General features: G+C 44.2%; 1 protein-coding gene across 2 annotated transcripts; it reads right to left on the bottom strand.

The window, feature by feature from the left end:
- Positions 1-483: 483 nt before the first annotated feature.
- Positions 484-14,123, bottom strand: TXN (thioredoxin). 2 transcript variants are annotated; one of them, XM_027616678.2, is made up of 6 exons: positions 13,952-14,123; positions 9,219-9,323; positions 8,597-8,656; positions 6,817-6,883; positions 1,119-1,184; positions 634-696 (listed from the first exon to the last, which is right to left on the bottom strand). In XM_027616678.2, exons 1-5 carry the CDS (start codon positions 13,973-13,975, stop codon positions 1,165-1,167), a joined length of 276 nt encoding a protein of 91 aa, XP_027472479.1. In that variant the 5' UTR covers positions 13,976-14,123; the 3' UTR covers positions 634-696; positions 1,119-1,164. The 2 variants fall into 2 exon arrangements, with proteins under 2 accessions (XP_027472478.1, XP_027472479.1); XM_027616677.2 differs by lacking the exon at positions 6,817-6,883 and having other exon boundaries at positions 484-696.
- Positions 14,124-18,581: the final 4,458 nt, after the last annotated feature.

The following is an 18,581-nucleotide window of genomic DNA, read 5'->3' as shown; positions in this document are numbered from 1 at the left end:
TTTACCACTTAGGTTAGTATGTCCATCTGGCCTATAAAACCAGCTTTAGATACTTTGAGAGACTCAAAATTCCCATGGCAATGTTTGCAGAACTCCCTTGTGAACCAACCATGAAGTGCTATAATGGATAGAATAGGACTCAGCTACCACTAGCAAAACAGCAGCTCACTGTGGCCTTTGAGAATGGAATCTCAAACCAGAGAAAATTCCTTCATGGGTGGAGCTCAATTTTGGTCCTGAGGATCATTCACACAGCAGTAGATATATACCTGCTAGAACACAGAACATGATTTTCTCTGTTCACAGGAGTCAAACAATTATACCACCCCCTTATCTGCATTGCGCCCAACAAGATTTTTAATCTTAATCAGTGGCCTACAAAGTCACTAAAAAGTTATCAAGAATATATGAAATTAGGACATTAAATGTCATCTAATGGCTACATTTCATTTAGTCTGAAAGCTATTCAAAGACACCAGACAGTTTTAAAAAGGGTAGAATTAATATTTTATTGTCACTTATAATCAGATGGAAGTTGCATATAGTCTTCCTACTTGATCTTTCCTTTTTGTAAATAAAAAAAATTACAAGTTTTCAACAGCCAAGTGCTGGTTATGTTTTCAGAAAACATAATTAGATTAATTCATTTATGGTGGCTTCAAGTTTTTCCTTATTAGCTCCAGAAAATTCACCCACCTGTTAAGAAAATATTGAATTGCGGTTAGGGATGTAGCATTGTAGCTATATTTTGTGACTGAGATATCACAGAATGGGGGAAGGCAGAGGGAGAAGTATAATCTTACTTGAAAGAGCTAGTTGTAAGCCAGAGATATCATTTTAGGTTAAAAACAGGGTTCCACCCCCTTAGTTTGTGTTAAAGACAGATAAAATTTCTTACCTCTCAAAGATAAATATACTAACAAATATGAAGCACCAATCATGGGATTAGTGACCAGTTCTAACGAAGATCAATTTTCAATCAGATGTCACAGCATGTACTTATTGAAAGTAGAATATGGGGACAGGCTTTTCCATGTGAAAGGATGAGTCCCTTCACTCTCTTAATTTACACCATGTTTTCCTATTGGCCAGCTGGATATAAGGTCAGATGTACCTACCTTCTGTCCCTTTTTAAAAAACTGGAAGGTTGGCATGCATTTGACTTCACACTCTGAAGCAACATCCTGCGGGGGTGAAGAGAAAGGATAAGAACAAGACTGAGGGTGGAGCTTTCACAGAAGTAATCTCTAACCAGACTTTTTCACCCCGTTATATACCTCACAAGTCAGCATCAGGATATTTTTTAAGCATATGAAAATTGATAGAATGAATGAAATGGCAGCACAAAAGCCAAATTGGTTATGTTCTCAATGAAAATTAACATGCACGCCCCTCTTGGGGGGGGGCACCAACAAGCAGAATGCATCAGATAAATACAGTGACCCAGTGAGTTGTTTAATCCAATTATATCTTGGCCATTTCAAGTGTAAAGAAGCAATAACAAATCCTTCTCTAACTATACTCGGGATTATAATCTTAACTATTCCCCAGAATTAGTACTGTTCCTAGTTTTTCCAGTCTTATTATGGCAGTGGAGTCAACAGCTGATGGTCATAAAGACTAAAACACAGCGTTAGCAAGAGAACCAACAATTCACTCACCAAAGAACTGTTCAAGAACAAAGGCCTAGGAACCTAAAGGCAAAGCTCCACACCACTTCTTTCTGCTTTAAACATTTACTTGCAGGTTCTTAAATCTGGCTGCATATCAGAAACAAAGGTGCTTCAAGTATCAAGCATTCCCTAATTCTGTTACCGGAACACTAAATGAGAACTTCTAACACCCACCCCCTTCTCAATACCTTGTTCACACAAGGGTTGGGGGGAAATACCTCGGAAAATGGTTTTGGGCAAGAGTTTCAGATGGAGAGATCCATTAGGGATTGAAAATGTCCGAATGGTCCTCAAGAGGCTTGGGAAAGAAAGGTAGAACCACATGGCAGCAAAGGACAGCACCCAAGGGGGCTGAGTTCTGAGAACCAGATCACAGAACCCAAAGTGCTTACAGAGGAAAGAAAGGTGTCATGGTGACTTCTAGTTTAGTATTCGGGAGGGCACAGGATTGAAAAAAATGGAGCCGTCCGAGCCCCTAGCAATGGCAGTGTGTCGGCCTAAGTTCACCTCCTCCTCTGAGACTGGGGGGAAAAAGTGTGGTTTTATAGCTTTATAAATTTGCTTTGCTGGTAGCTTGGGCAGGAAGGGTAGTGGTCACTAGTGTTGGGAGTTCCTTCCAGATAACCTTGACTTTTCCTCTAAATGCTGGCTGACAAAGAGGCACAAGGACAGTCATGACTGGGATAAAAATGCCTAATAGGTTCGGAATGCCCACGGAAGTTACCAAGAACATGGGATAAGACCACCAAAATGAAGGTTCTACAATTCCAGTAATTCCCTTGTGGCAAGAGCATCCAAGATTGAAAATGGGGTGAGGAGGTGACAGGGAGACTATGAACTGCATGTGTCCAGGTTCTGGAAGAACTGTGGCTGAGGATTCAGGAAATTAGAAGATGACAAGTTAGAAAGGGAGAGGGGGACTGGCTGAGGTAGAACACTGAAAACTGGTAGTCCAGGGGGCTGAATCTGGTCCACATACGTTGCTTGGCTCGTACAAGAGCTTAGAGCAAATCTCTGCACTGGTTGACCAATAGCAGATACCTCTTAAACTTGAGTATTGGGAACACCAGGCTCACCCCTCACAGCACTGGGGAGAGCAGCTGTTTGCCTCAGCCCCTTCCCTTTCTTGTGCACATGGAAGCCACTGGTTGGACGCTACCTTTCATGCAGTTGGCAGAAGCTTCAAAAGGAGAAGGGTGTTCGTTTGGTTTCATATTTATGGTAGAAGGGCAGCCACCTGAAAACGCTGAGCTATCCTCTTTCCCACTTCTAATCGGAAACTCCCAGGGGGCCTGACTGAGCTGTATCACAAAGGCAGGTAAAAGGAACCTGGACAGTCAGCACAACTTTCCAAATGAGAAAGATTTTCAACAGAAAATAGAGGGTCTCCTCTCAGTCAATGAACGTGATAGTCTAATCGATGTTCTCAGATTCCGGATGACTTACCCTCACCTACCCAGAAGTTCAGCATTCCTACATTGGTACAACTGCTTAATTTACAATAAAATCCTAAAACTGGAAAAAAGATGAATGCTCAGAAGTGGTGTCAATGCTTTGAGAGAGAAGAGGATGAACAAGACTTTTAAAATACTTTTAAAAATTGCGGTCAGATCTTTACATGGTAAATTTTTAAAGAATGGAGTTTTCAGTTTGTTTCTTTTAAAGTGACCTAGGATTCCAAACCATACTTTAATCCCCCCCCCAAAGTGAGGCTTTGTTATTTGCAATTTATGTACATCCTTATGAATAAAGTGAAATTGCTGATCTTAAGATCATTTTTATTCACTTAAGTATAACCCACATTCAATTTGCAGAAAAACTGGAAGAGGGAAACTATTCCTATTCTCAGCTAGCTACTATAAACATCTTACTATTCTATCTAAACACTTTTCTTAATAAAACCTATGCTGTGTGCATGGTACACGTATTAGGGACCTTATACCTATATACTTGGTATAATGTACATACAATGGACTTTTCCCCATGAAAAAGTACACATTTCTTTTTTATGGTCCCATGGACATGGCATCAATGGAACTAATCCACTGGTCAATATGTAAAAGGCTTTGATTTTTGCTTCAAGTAAACACTTGCATCTTCCTATACAGATATCTCTGCATCTGGTTCAGTCACCACCCCCAGCAGCAGAATTGCTAAGAAAAAGAACCATGCTCCTTTTAAGGGCTCTAGATACACATCAAAATGACCTCCCAATTTGCATGTGTATTAACTGATCAATATTTATCATGATTTTTGCCATCAGCCCTTCTCTACCCCATTCATTAAAAGCATGGGCTTTAGCTTAGGCATCAGACTTCAGTTCTGTGACAGAATTTTTCCAGGCCCATTTCCTCAGTGGTAAGAGAGGAAAACGGTTAAGTTCTTGACACTACAAGAACCAGAATGGTTACTGTGCTTAACAATGTCCATCATTTCTCTAAGTATTTTCTAGAATTTTTGTTTATTCCCAAGTAAAACCGAGAAGACATTTAAGGAAATGAAGCAGAGCTGCAGCACCTTAACCCCTAGCAGTTAATCATTAATACATGCTTAACAGACGCTTTTTTTTTTTTTTTACTTTCTATTCTATTCCATGGGTATACCTCCCTACTCTGGTTACAAGACCACACTGCGTTCATAAGTGCAGCTAATACACTGTATTTTTTGGGGGCTTGCCCTTTCTCATCCCCTACAACTTCTCTCCCAGTCAGTGTTTGTTTTCATACTTTCCAGGACTTTCCTGACTGTATTATTTCAGAATGTCAATCAACGGCCCCAAAATGTCAGATTGAGATTGCATCAGACAAACTTGGGAGTACTGACATTTTAATAATGAGTCACTATCCAGGAACACAGTACACCTGTCTAGTAAGATCTTTTATGGACTAATTTGCCTATTCCGATAGTGACTCTAAAGGTCACTTTCCTCACTTAAAAATAAAACCAATACCTCCAACCTGTTTTTATAAACAATCTGGAATTTTAAAAACATAGTGAAATTCACTTTTTATGGAATGTTTAAGTTCTGTGAGTTCTGACAAATGCAGTCATGTAACACCAAAAATCAAGATACAGAACCGTTCTCTCCCTCCCCTAAAATTCCCTCAGCAGCTCCTTCATACTCCCATCCTCCCCCAGCCCTCTGCCGCAATCTGTTCTCCATCCCTATAGTTTTGCCCAATCTGATGTTTTGTTTTTATTAGTAAGTGTAATACGACTACTTTTTACCTTACTAAATTTAGTTTCATTGCTTTCTAGCTTAAAACTCCCTACAGCCAAAGTAACTTTAAACTTGCTTTTGTCACTCCTATTAACTCATCTAATCAAAACAAACACACCTTGTTCTAAAAGGTTGCACAATTATCCGGTCTAAATTACTTTGTTTCTTGTTTTAATTTACAAAGTAAGTATCCTACCCTATACAGAGTCTGGCCTAGAGTCAAGTCTATCATTTTCCAAAGGACTGGGCCTCCTAAGTTTTCTATAAATACAAAATTTTCTTTGTGTATCACATTATATGCCCATGCCTCCTAATTATTCCAGGCCCTGGAAAAATTTCTGGTTCATTCTATTATACCTAGAAGGTAACTACTTCCTGCCCAAGTGCTTACAGAGCCTTCTATTAAAATTATATGTTGCTTAGCAATGTCCACAACAGCCAAACTGTGGGAAGAGCCAAGATGTCCTTCGACAGATGAATGGATAAAGAAGATGTGGCATATAGACACAATGGAATATTATGCAGCCCTCAAAAGGAATGGGATCTTGCCATTTGCAACGACGTGGATGGAACTGGAGGGTGTTATGCTGAGTGAAATAAGTCAATCAGAGAAAGACATGTAACATATGACCTCACTGATACGAGGAATTCTTAATCTCAGGAAACAAATTGAGGGTTGCTGGAGTGGTGGGGGGGGTGGGAGGGATGGGGTGGCTGGGTGATAGACATTGGGGAGGGTATGTGCTATGGTGAGTGCTGTGAATTGTGCAAGACTGTTGAATCACAGATCTGTACCTCTGAAACAAATAATGCAACATATGTTAAGAAAAAAAAAACAGGAGGGGAGGAATGAAGGGGAGTAAATCGGAGGGGGAGATGAACCATGAGAGACGATGGACTCTGAGAAACAAACTGAGGGTTCTAGAGGGGTGGGGGGATGGGTTAGCCTGGTGATGGGTATTAAAGAGGGCACGTTCTGCGTGGAGCACTGGGTGTTCTGCGTGGAGCACTGGGTGTTATGCACAAGCAATCATGGAACACTACATCAAAAACTAATGATGTAATGTATGGTGATTAACATAACAGTAAAAAAATTAAAAAAAAATTATGTTGCTTATGCCGAAGACACTACAAAGTACCCTAAATCTGAAATTCATCAGCAGGGAATTATCTGCACAAAAATTTAAAAATTAGTCCAGTCATTAAAAATTTCACCCATCAATGATATGATCTAATACTGAGAAATGTGACTGATGTAATTTTTATCCCTTGTCTCTATTTTAGAGTCGAAATGAGGGGATGGTTTTACCTAGAGTGGCAAATTCCATGAGGAAAAAACTGCCTGTTTAATGAACTGCTTTTTGATAGAATTAGCAAGGAGGGTAATTCAGAATGGCCAGGTGAGTAGAGGCTGACAGACACTGTTACATGTATGGGACCAAAGGATTCTGGAATTAGTTCAATTTTTATCTCCTTAACAGGTCAATGAGGCTATCTAGATGGTGTTGTAATAGTATCGTTAAAGGTATTCAAACATCGTGCGTTGTTCAATCTTTAGAATACAGAGGCAAAGTGAAAGGTCCCCAACTTGTGAGAGGGTCACTCCAAGGTCTAGAAAGTTTTGAGGGCGTATCTGCTAATCAGACATGAAGGAAGGGTTCTGTCACACCAAAGTCCTTGCCTGCTCTGTGTGTCTTTCCCCTCAAGGTTTGAGAACACCTGTCTGGCAAGGTGCAAGGGGTCAACCTGCTTTGACTGAGCTACCCTCCTCTTGTGGTACAGTCCCGTTATCTGTTCTAGGGGAGTACTAATAAAAACGGTTATCAGGGCTGCATGGGGACTAAAGGACCTACTGCACACAGCCTAGCAGAGCATCTAGCACATATTATTACTTCCCAATAAAAACTTAGGAGAGTCACTTACTATCTAATAGGGTCACAGTACCAGTCAGCAATCTCTCTGGTCCCTTCCAGGTACCATTTTCACCTGGCTAAAGTGACCATATAGAAAAAATAAGCGTAAATTAGGTTTAGATTTGGGAGCAAAAATTTGTTCACAAGCACTTGCCATCTACTCTCATTTTCTTAAAACTCTGGAACACCTCAGAACAATCACTTTACCTTATATAATAAATTCATTCTATACCTACTACATGCCGGCCAGGTAAATAAGAGAGTCTCTGGTCCCAAGAAACTCATAGGGACTAATGGTAAAGGACAGACAAAAAGACTGTAATACTAGCTAAGATTCACTGAACACGTGCCAGGCACTACTGTAGGCACATTCTAGGGATCATCCCACCGGACAACTCCTTTATGACGCTGGATAAACACTGCCATTTTTATGAAGGCTCACATAAAGCAGGAAGTCTAGGCAGGGGATCCACCCCATTCTACTACCATAGATGCAAGGGGAAAAGCAAGGTAGAGGACGACATGGAGACACGGAGGGAAGGAAGCTAACCTAGTCTGGGTGGGGAGAGGTTCCTGGAGAAGATGTGAAGCTTACAGCTAGGAGTTTCTGAGGTATGAAAAGAAACCATGTGCCAGGTAGAGAAGACCCCACCAGTAAAGGCCTGAGCGTGGAATCAGAAAATGTGCTAAGAAAAAGCAACATGGTTGATGGTAGGTCCTCACAGGTTTAGAAAATACTGCCATATACCTGTTTTTATAAACCTTTCAGTACCTTTATTAAACACTCCATGTCTGCTCAACGAACAAGCCACCCCTGGAGGCTAATGGGGCAGGCATTAAGACCTGGTCTTAAAGCTCAAGGGATAAGAGACGTTAGCCTAAAGCAGAAGTTCCAGAGTCAGGCCTGGAACCCAGGTGAGCACCCTTTTGGCCACCTTATACCCTAAACCCTCCTGCCTCCCTGCGGCTAAGGGAAAAATGTCCACATATCTGTAAAGAACTCCTAGGTGCTGTTCTTGAACATGAACAAGCTATCCTAGTTCAGTGGGCTGTATGGGAAGCAAGTCTTAGGCCAGGAATGGGATCTGTACCCACCCTGGGCCAGAGCCTCCTCTGAAGAACAAGGGCTTCACTTTAACTCCGGACTCTGCCACTTACTAACTGTAACTCCATGGACAACCTCTGTTTTCTCATCTGTAAAATGGGGATGGACAGCACCAAGGATTAGATGAATCAATACTTATAAAGCATGTGGAAGAGTACTGGGTACATAGACTCTGAAATAAGCGTTTGTAAAATTAAATCAACCCTCAAATTTCCCTCCAAATTACTCTCTCTGCTATCAAGCACCTTGGTGTGTGCTCTTTACAACACTGGGTTTTCCAATTGACTAAAAACAAGCAAGATGAGTGAGCTTGTGATTATACTTTCTCATGTCACTAGTTCACTAAGAATCTTAAAAGTGGTCTCCCAATTTTTAAGTCTATAGATTTAGTTATAATCAAATTTAATATCGATTTCCTGAGCACCTCAGTGTTACACTGAATGTCTAAGCTTTTAGAAAGGTGACTGGTAAGGTACAGAGCCTCAATCTGTTTTTATGCTTATTTTAGGATGTGATATACATAGTTCCTGACAGCTAGGATAAGCTCATAATTGGCACAATTACCTTTTCTGGCTAGGACTGTAGTTCTCATATTACTTGACATGTATGAAAACAAGCACTTGCAATTCAGAGAAAAAGGCCAATGTGAAAAGGTCAGTAGCGGTCCAAATTTCCAGGCACATACCTGACAGTCATCCACGTCTACTTCAAGGAACACCACATTGGAGTACTTCTCAGAGAGGGACTGGAAAATTTTAAATGAAAAATTCAGAAAGATTCAGAACTGTGTAACGGCGGTCACTGTACTCAAGCTTCTTAAATAGAAAATAATAAAAGTAGAAACTACTCATTAAAGATCCAAAGGACCAGGTAAGCACAAAGGCCATATGGTCTCTCTGAATCAAATTCCTCCTAGCCTAAAAGAATTTGGCACGTCAACTTCTGAGGCCTGAATTTCAAACAGAGCGGGGGTTTCAACCCGAAGCAAAAGAAAAACCATTTAAGACAACTAAATTAAGTTCTGACAGTTGTCTTGAGTGGGCTACACATTTGTCAAAACTAAATTATTTAAGTGGTTACACTATTATTTTGAAAGATTTTAAATAATCTCTACACCCAATGCTGGGCTCAAACTCATGACCCCCGAGATCCAGAGTCCATGTTCTACAGCCTGAGCCAGCCAGGTGCCCCTTAAATTGTGACACTATGACTTTCAGACCAAATAGCTAACACCACACTGTCCCTTCCTAGCTTTGCCACTACCAACCCGAAATATAGAAACGCTAATAAACCAGCTTCATACTCACATGAAAGAAAGGCTTGATCATTTTGCAAGGCCCACACCACGTGGCCGAGAAGTCAACTACTACAAGTTTATCCCCTGCACCGTTCAGGGCTTCCTGAAAAGCATACTAGAAGGAAAAAAGAAAAGCACAGGTTAGATTTCCCAAAATCCTGATCAAATGTGAGAGAATGTGACGTACTGCTTTTTAAAAACTTAATAAACTAAAACGAACCAAGTAAACTTGAAAAAAAAATCCTCATGTGTAGTGTTACTTAGTAAGATGAAACAAGTATGACGGATATAGTGTACCATTAATCATGTCTTCATCAGTCTATATTCAAACTGAGCAAATGAAAAGACGTTTCTCTTAGGTTTCCACGTCAAATTTAGGTATATGGTAAACAAGCACTAAATGCTTATCAATTGATGAAGAGGGTCACTTCGATCGAACAAGTCACAAAAGCACAGAATTTTGCAATGAAAACAAGTTTAAAAGCTAACCTTTTTTGATTAAAAGTGTCTACGATGGAACATGTTAAAAGTTTTAAAAATATCAAGGAAAATAAAATTCCCCCAGACCTTCACACTCAGAGGGGCACTGTTGACATTAAGCATATTTCCCTGTACTCTCCTTAATGGGTTTCCAGAGAAAAGATCGTACTGTGTATTGTTGATGTCTGCCCTTTACCTCAGAACTCTGCCCTTACCGGTGACCAAATGATAGCTCTAGTCCCTCATGCAGGGAATTTTCCTTAGGTGCTATTTTGCATTAGAAATATGTCAAAATTGCATCAGCGAGACCTGATCAAGAAATCCCTTACCATCAATCTCCCTGAATAATTTACCAATGGTTTTGATACTGTAACCCTAGGAACCTAACCTTCTAGTTAAAAGGGACTCCTTTTTAACCACAATTTAGTCAGTTAGTGCTTACCAACACTGGGGCAACTAAGAGCAATCCTTAAGTATCTGTATCTGAAGTCTGGGTTCTCCCTCAAGGGGAAAATGCTGGTCACATTGGTTTAATTAAAAACCAACATTCCCCTCCCTTGAAAGCTAAGAATCATATCAGATCCTATTCAGTAAACACCATTAAAAAAAAAAATCAAGTGAATTTCTCTGCAGTACAGTTACTTTTCTAGATTTCTAATTTCTACTTCATGTTTTTTGGAGAAACAATTCACAAGTGGCATTCCCATGTCCTGACTTCTGTAACCTTTTCCGTTATTCAGATACAAGCTCCCATCCCACCTTCGGGGTGTGGGGAAGACATTTGTGTGTGAGGGCTAGGTAGGGGGGAGGGAGAGAGAGAGAGAACAAGTTAGAATTATAGAAATTATTTTTCCAAACCATCACCAGTTTGTCCAGATGAATTTAATGTGGAGCCTTCTCTAACCCGATTTTTTTTTTTTAAAAAAGGTCAAACTATGGGTGCCTGGGTGGCTCAGTCGGTTAAGCATCTGCCTTCAGCTCATGATCCCAGGGCCCTGGAATCAAGTCCCGCATCAGGCTCTCTGCTCAGTGGGGAGCCTGCTCCTCCCTCTCCCTCTGCCTGCTGCTCCCCCTGCTTGTGCTTTCTTTCACTCTCAAATAAAATCTTAAAAAAAAAATAGTCAAGGGGCACCTGGGTGGCTCAGTTGGTTAAGCGACTGCCTTCGGTTCAGGTCACGATCCCGGAGTCCCGGGATCGAGTCCCGCATCGGGCTCCCTGCTCAGTGAGGAGCCTGCTTCTCCCTCTGACCCTCCCCCCTCTCATGTACTCTCTCTCATTCTCACTCTCTCAAAATAAATAAATCTTTAAAAAAAACAAAACAAATAGTCAAACCAGTCATTCTTTATTTCAAGAACCAGGTTAGACAAGAAAAAAATCAAGGAATGATAATGTCCGATGAATACACTGTTTTGTGAACACGGCCCTCCATAAATACTTGGTGAGATTACTCGCAAAATATACACTCTCAATGGTTTCCCAAACAATTCTGAATCAAATTCAAGCAAAACTACCTAAAATTCTGAAAAGAAAAGAAGCATGCAACATAACTTTTGGCTTAACTGAGGAGTTAGGGCCAGGTATGTGTAAACTTCACAACAAATTCTCTCCTGATACTTTTGTCCAAAAGAGACACCTTTTGAAAACGACTAACACTCAGAGACTAACAATGAGGAACAATAAAGGTCCCCATTATGGACCTAAATATTCTGAAAACAAAACAATGTATTTGGGGTAGATAAGAACAGACTCTAGTGTCTCTTTTCCTAAATATGCCCATTCCAAAGGTAATTAACAAGCATAAGAGTGCCCACGTATAGAAGGTAGGCCTTCAATAAAAGGCAGCTACCATTCTTAAACAACATACAACTGTGTGTTCATTTCTTCTTCATCACATTGACAGTCCATTATCCCACTTGTTCTAAAATAGATACCAGTGGCTCTGAACTATCACACCTCAGAAAGAGCTGTCTTTAGACGGCCAATGGCACCAACTTTAGTCCAGCAGGATGAAAATCTAAAGTGTATTCAACATTTACAAGTAACACTGAACGGAGCTTAACTTTTGATCAATGTCCCTGGATCATAATTTTGAAGACCAACTGATGATAAGGGTCTTTGCGCCCCAGTCTGTAACCAATTTCTGGTCACCCTTGCACAGCTTCTCATTGATGAGGGGAGCAGGGTGTCAAAACTATGACAACTAAAATAGGGGAAAACTGAAAGATGTGTTCCAGGATTCAATCGATTTTGTTTGTAGTGTATGGATTCTGAGACAACTACTATAAACCACTCAAAGTCTTCTCCCTCCTTTATGGGTTCTCATCTATTAGGTTATACTGATGTTGTGGTCAGACCCTGGGCAACCCCCACCCCCCACCCCACGAGACTGATATTTGTCACTCAGTAAGTACCGAATAAAAGTAGGGGGAATTCCATATTAATGACCTCTCCAACAAATCACAGGGTTGCTAATTTTAATATAAAAGCTCACACAATAAAACATGCCATTAGGAAAAAACTGATTAAGGACAAGCAGATAATAAACTGCAATTAGTCAGTCAATCAACATGTGTGTGTGGGGGGGGGGTGGAGTTCAGAGTCCCTAATAATCAAATGAGATACAATTTTTCTAATAATGATTTGGCCAAAGTTAGTTTAGGGAAACTATCGGTGTTGATGGGGGTGGAGTGAAAGAGCACTCTCATATGCTTCCTGGGGATTTACAAGACTTAAATAAAAGGTTCTCACCCTTGACCCAATCACTGCACTGGGCCCTAACCTGAGAAAACAGCTTGAACTCTATACAAAGGGTTATGAACAAAAATATGGACCGAGGCACTGAAAACTGCCTAAATGTCTAGCAATGTGTTCAGATACTGAAATGACTACAAAGCTTCTAATTACACAAAAAGGGTTCAGGCTTAACTAGAGGGGAGACCAAAAAAAAAAAAGCTCAGGAACAAACCAGGATACATAAAATAATCCAACTACTTTGCAGCTGCTTCTAGGAAATAGAAGATCGCTCTCTTGCTAAATCTACTACAACGATCATACATGCTTTCTGATTTTAAACGTTAACAAAAAGATAAGGCACCATTACAGAGAAACTTCATTTCCAAAGCGACCCAGCATCTCTCAGGTCCAGACATTCAAGGCGGGCGAGGGCTTGGGATGGGAGGTACCGCAGGGTAAACGCTTTCGAGGGTCTTCTACTGTTCCAGCAACTTCAATGTTCTCCCACTCACTTTTCCGACTACATTTAACTAACAAACATTTCTTGAATGGCTACAGTATACCAAACACGAAGTCAGGCTCTGAGTTTCCCGAGCAGGAGGGTATGAGGCTTGCAATAACTCTCGAAGATGGAACACGGTCTTGGCCATTCCTAATAGGACAGAACCACCACCTGGTACCCCAGGGCCGCCGAGCACACAGCCGGGCGCGGCCGCCTCGGGGGCACTCCTGGCTGCAGCGAAACCCACCCACCGTGGGTGAATCACGGACGGGTAGGGCAGAGGAGGCCCCTGGGCCCAGTCTTGGGGACTGAGTCATTCCAAAGCCAGCGCTGCCGGAAACACGCCCTGCGCCGCTAGAGGAGGAGTCCCGAGGGCGCGGCCCCGGCCTCACTTCCTTAAGGCCACCTGGGCCCCTCCGGCCTCGGGGCCCGTCTCGTAGAGGCGAGGGGGGTCTCCAGCCGGAGCCGCCCCCTTGCGCGGAGGCCAGCACGCGCCATTTCTGGGGCCGGGCACTGATGGAGGCAGCCGGGGTCTCCGGCCCGGATACGCTCCCTAGGGAGCTCACGCTGCCCAACGTGGGTGATCACGCCGCCCACCCGGGAGGGAGTGGCGGCCCGCGACCCCGTGCCTCTTTCAAGGGGCCCTCCATCTCCTTGCCCGGCCCGTATCCAGAGACGGACGGGAGCCAAGAGCAGACTCCATCCCCTCAGCCAACAGGGGTTTCCCGAGCACTGGGGTGCAGGAGGCGTTTTGGGGGGGAACGCCCGGCGCACTGGACACGGGCAGCGCTGGGCACCCAGAGCCCGCCCTCCAGGGCGCCGTCGCCCCTCTCCTCCTTTCCTACCGGGCATGCTCGGCCGCCTCAGGCGCGCCCAAGCCCGGGCTTCCCGCAGTCCCAGGCCAAGGCGTCGCGTCCCCTTCCCCCGGGCTGCGGAGCGGCGCCTGCCCACCTTCCGCCCTCGCCCTCGCCCTCCCCAGCTACGGAGGCTGCGCGTCGCGCCCTGGGCTACCCCGGGAAGCGCGTACCTTGCTCTCGATCTGCTTCACCATTTTGGCGGCTGGGGTCTGACAAGCAACCGTAAAGACCGATGAAAGTGGATCCAAAACGCCGGACAGAGCTTGCGGAGGGCACAGCCCGCCTTCCCTTTATAGCAACCGGGGGCGGGGCAGGCGGGCACGCGCGGCGTGCGTGTTGCGGGGGCGCGCCCGCTCGGGCCTCTCGCGCCCGCCACGGCGCCCCGGCCAGGCCCCACCTTCCGGAACTACCGAGACGCCGGTTGGGGGCGGGCCCCCCCGGAGGCGGAGTTGGCGCGGACGCTGGGCGGGGCTCTACGGAGCGCCCTGGCCTCCAAGGCCGCTGCCCCGCCCGCCCGCACCCCGGCTGGGAGTGTGGGGGTGTAGGCTGGCCGCCGAGCGGTCTACGGGACGCACGCACTGTGCACGGGCGGGGGAAGCGGGGACGCGGACGGCCATCCCCAGAGCCACAGGGCCACCCGGGAAGGGGTCAGCCGGGCTTAACGGAACGCTCCCACGTTCGAGAGGGGGCCGCTTAGGTAGGGCTGGATTCCTCGAAAAGGTCCGCCACATTCCCGCCCCCCCAACCCCGTAAACCCCACAAAGTGCTGAGTAACGGTGACCAGGAAGTATCTCTGCGCCCCCGCCTCCCTTCTGGAGCTTATCGCGATGTTGTCTGCTCCTCACTCTTTCCTGTTCTTTTACTTTAACCGATGAAACCGCTGCTCCGGCGTGACACTGCAGTTTAGTGCGGAAGAGACGGTCCGGGGACGGACTTGACCAGCAGGTAGCTGCTGTGTGGTGGGTGTACCTGCGGCTGGACTGATGCAGTTGTGACCATGAGCAGGTCCTGACCTCCCGGTGCCTCAGTGTTCCTTTATGTAAAATGAGAATTATGCTGGTCCCTAACTCATGCTGGTGGTGTTTTGAGGATTAAATGAAGCGCCGTAAAGTGATTAGGACAGTGCTTGGCACGTAGTAAGTACTCAAGTTATAATTAAAGCTGTTGTGAGTACTAATTAGGCTTGCTTGGTGTCATGGTGAGGGGGGAGGCATGCTGATCTTGGCGACCTTATATTTATAATGGTGCCAGTACACACATTTGTGTGAGTTTTTTCGACCAGTGGTAGAACCTGGAGCAGAGGTGTTGATCCAGGGATGCATGTTGCAGGTTGGGTCTGGCTGGTTAGGAGGCATTGTGAAGCCAGGGGGAGCCGTCAGCAGCAGGAAGTGAAGATAGCGAAACTGTTGATGATGTTGGAGTGGGGGTCTGAGTAGGAATTTTCAGGGGGGAGCAGCTCTGGATGGAGCTATGTCTGGGTGTGATTGGCTGGGATGGTGAAACTGCCCCCCCTCCCCCGCCTTCCTTCTCCCTGCTGTTGCAAACAGAGGGAGGAAGAAAACCAGAGGTTTTGAACCCATCGTGCCAAGCTTCTACAAGGTTGAGGAGCACAGGGCCATGAGTTAGACAAGGGACAAGGGTCACGTTCTGAGGAATGACCTGAATGCATTCCCACAGAGTATGAGGACTATTGGGGCAGAAAAGAGGTTTTATGGGGTACCAGAACAGAATATATAACCTTTTCTTTTTTTTTTTCCCCCAAAGATTTTATTTATTTGACAGAGACACAGCGAGAGAGGGAACACAAGCAGGGAGAGTGGGAGAGGGAGAAGCGAAGCAGGCTTCCCGCCGAGCAGGGAGCCAGATGCCAGGCTCAATCCCAGGACCCTGGGATCATGACCTGAGCCGAAAGCAGACGCTTAATGACTGAGCCACCCAGGCACCCCTATAACCTTTTTTTCTGCTGCTGTGTCGTCAACCCAACCTCAACACCAGTTTCTGCGCTTATGTATTAGTGGGTACATTTATATGGAGATGACAATAAATCATGTGCTGTAGAAATGGGAAGTACAGGTCTTCAATGGCCATCCAAACCACCCTCAGCTGACCTCTCCTTCTCTCCAAGGACCTTCCAGATACACAGTGATTCAGTTGGAGGAGGTACTGACTGCCTCCCACCTTCACAGGACCAATATAGAGTGGCTATGGGGGATGCTAAAATTTTAGAGAAAAGGGAACTGGGAGGCTAGCACGTATGTTAAGAGCCCAGACTCTGCAATTAGACTCCTTGTTCTCATCCCCACTCTACCACTTAGTAGGTGGGGAACTCTAGAAAAGTCTAAATAGCCTTTCTGTGCTTCAGTTTCCTCATCTATAAAATGGGGCTAATAATACTTCATGCTGTTATAAGGGTTGAGTGAGCCAAAATATATGTAAGTTACTTAGAACTATGCCTGGTACACAGTAAATGCTTATGAGCTGTGATTACAGGCTATTAAATGGAATGGTGAAATCCCTCTGGAATGACGGCAGAGGTGGAAGGAGAGACTATAAAACAGGTGTCAGAGTCCTAAGTGAATTAAGTAATCAGGAAATCAGTAATGAACAGTGAGCTCTATAACATGACTCTCAAAAGAAAAGGATTTCTGCCCCAAAGGGTAGAAGAAAGGTGGGCTAGACCTGGCCCTAAAGAGCAAGGCCCCCCACCCATAGGGACATGGGAAACTTGTGTCCCATTGTGGCAAGGAGGTGACATTCTGTGAGGAAAGTGAGGTGCAGGGGTATTGTCTGGGACAGCCCAGTGAGGGAAGATTTGTTTGGGCACAGAGGTAGTGAGAGAAGAGGAGAGACAAGATGACGTCAAGGCCTCCATTTGAGGGGTTGGTTCTGCATATCAGAACTCCCAGCTGTAAGAAGAAATTCCTCCAACTCAAACTGACTCACACCAAAAAGAGAATTAGTAACTCATATTACCAAGAACTCCAGAGGGCTAAAGATGTCACAGCACCACCATCTTTACTGCTTCATTCTCAGGAGGCTCTCCAACTTATGTGAGACTAACCCAAGCAGCTCCAGCCTTAGGTTCCTACCATCCTCCAATCCCCAGAGGAAAAGCTTTCCTCTCCTTTGTTCTAGTAAATGTCCTGGAGGCTGACCTTCACTGACTTGAGTTGGGGTTGGGGAGGAAGGGCATCAGCCTGGCTTGAACCATTTGGACTAGGAATGTGGAAAATCCAGAGGGTTAGCAAAGAAAGGGGAAATGGATGCTGGACAGGCAAAAATGATACATCCACATTGTCAAGAAGAACAGAAACAAGGAGCATGGGTGATGAACTTGTGTTAGGTTTCTGGGTCAGCTCCATCTGAGGCTCCCTGGGGGCCTGGAAAACTAGGTGTGCTGTCTTTGTATAGGTCCAAATTTGAAGAAAATGCAGCTCTAAGTTTTCTAAAGTAAGCTTTTGTCAGATCATAGCTTTCCCTAAGTGTGGCCCTTGACCATCCCATTCAGCATAGCTGGGGGTACTTGATGACACTGTAGATTCCTGGGCCACACCCAGACACATGGAATAACAATCTTTTGGGGTAGATCTCTGGAATCTGCATCTTAAGAAGTAGCCTAAATGATTGGGTACACTAAGGTTTGATAGACTGCCCTGGCATCTTCAGAGGAAGCTAGCATTAGTTACGCTTGAAGACTGTGATTGGTACAGCCACTATGGAAAACAGTATGGAGGTTCCTCAAAATTTTAATAATAGATATACCATATGATCCAGTAATTCCACTGCTAGGTATTTACCCAAAGAAAATGAAAACACTAATTTGAAAAGATATATGCACTTCTCTGTTTATTGCCCCATTAATTCTAATAGCCAAGATATGGAAGCAGCCCAAGTGCCCATGGATAGATGGTTAAAAAAATGTACACACACACACACACAACGTAATATTACTCAGCCATAATAAAGGATGAGACCTTGCCATTTGCAACAACACAGATGGACCCAGAGGGTCTATCTTATTCTAAGTGAAATACGTCAGACAGAGACTGTTGGACATTCCATATGATTTCACTTATATGTGGAATCTAAAAAACACAACAAATGAATAAACAAAAAGCAGAATCAGACCTATACATACAGAGAACAAACTGATGGTTGCCAGAGCAGAAGAGGTTGGACGGGTGGGCAAAAGGGGGGAAGGGGAGTGGCAGATCCAGGCTTCCAGTTATGGAATGAATGAGTCACAAGGAATAAAGGGCACAGCATAGGGAATATAGTCAATAATATTGTAATAGCATTGCATGGTAACAGATGGCAGCTACACTTGTGGTGAGCAGGGCATGATGATGGAGTTGTGGCATCACTGTTATACACCTGACACTGATGTGATGTGACATTGCATGTCATATATACTGAAATTAAATAAATAAATATTACCAGTCCCTGGTGTGGGGAGCGGGGGGCTTGAAGACTGTCTAGCAAGAAAGTTGAGATAGGAACATGGTATGTGATATAAAATAGGGAGCTCAAAATACTATAGTAGAGGAGATAATTGAAGGAAAGGGAATAACTATACATATGTGGAACAGTCATTAAGTGCCAAGTCTGGAGCAAGGTATCTTGCATCATTCTTTTCAACAGCCCCTAGGAAATAGATACTATTCTTCCCATTGTACAGAGAAGAAAATTAAGGTTCTGAGAGGTCATCTGGTCACACCAAATGCACACTGATTCTATTCAACATTGTACTGTGGGTTCCTAGCCAGAGCAATTAAGAAAAACAAATAAAAGGCATCTGGA

Source organism: Zalophus californianus, chromosome 13 (genome assembly GCF_009762305.2).
Source record: "Zalophus californianus isolate mZalCal1 chromosome 13, mZalCal1.pri.v2, whole genome shotgun sequence".
NCBI lineage: Eukaryota > Metazoa > Chordata > Mammalia > Carnivora > Otariidae > Zalophus > Zalophus californianus.
The sequence above is the reverse complement of the archived record's forward strand: the minus strand, read 5'-3'. Positions and strand labels throughout refer to the sequence as shown.

Bases quoted from the DNA above. Each gene is read 5' to 3' on its own strand.
- TXN (XM_027616677.2), bottom strand. From the start codon at position 13,975: ATGGTGAAGCAGATCGAGAGCAAG. The intron at 9,324-13,951 runs GTACGCGCTTCC...TTTTCCTTCTAG, and splicing joins TGAAGCAGATCGAGAGCAAG to TATGCTTTTCAGGAAGCCCT. The intron at 8,657-9,218 runs GTGAGTATGAAG...AAAATTTTCCAG, and splicing joins TGATCAAGCCTTTCTTTCAT to TCCCTCTCTGAGAAGTACTC.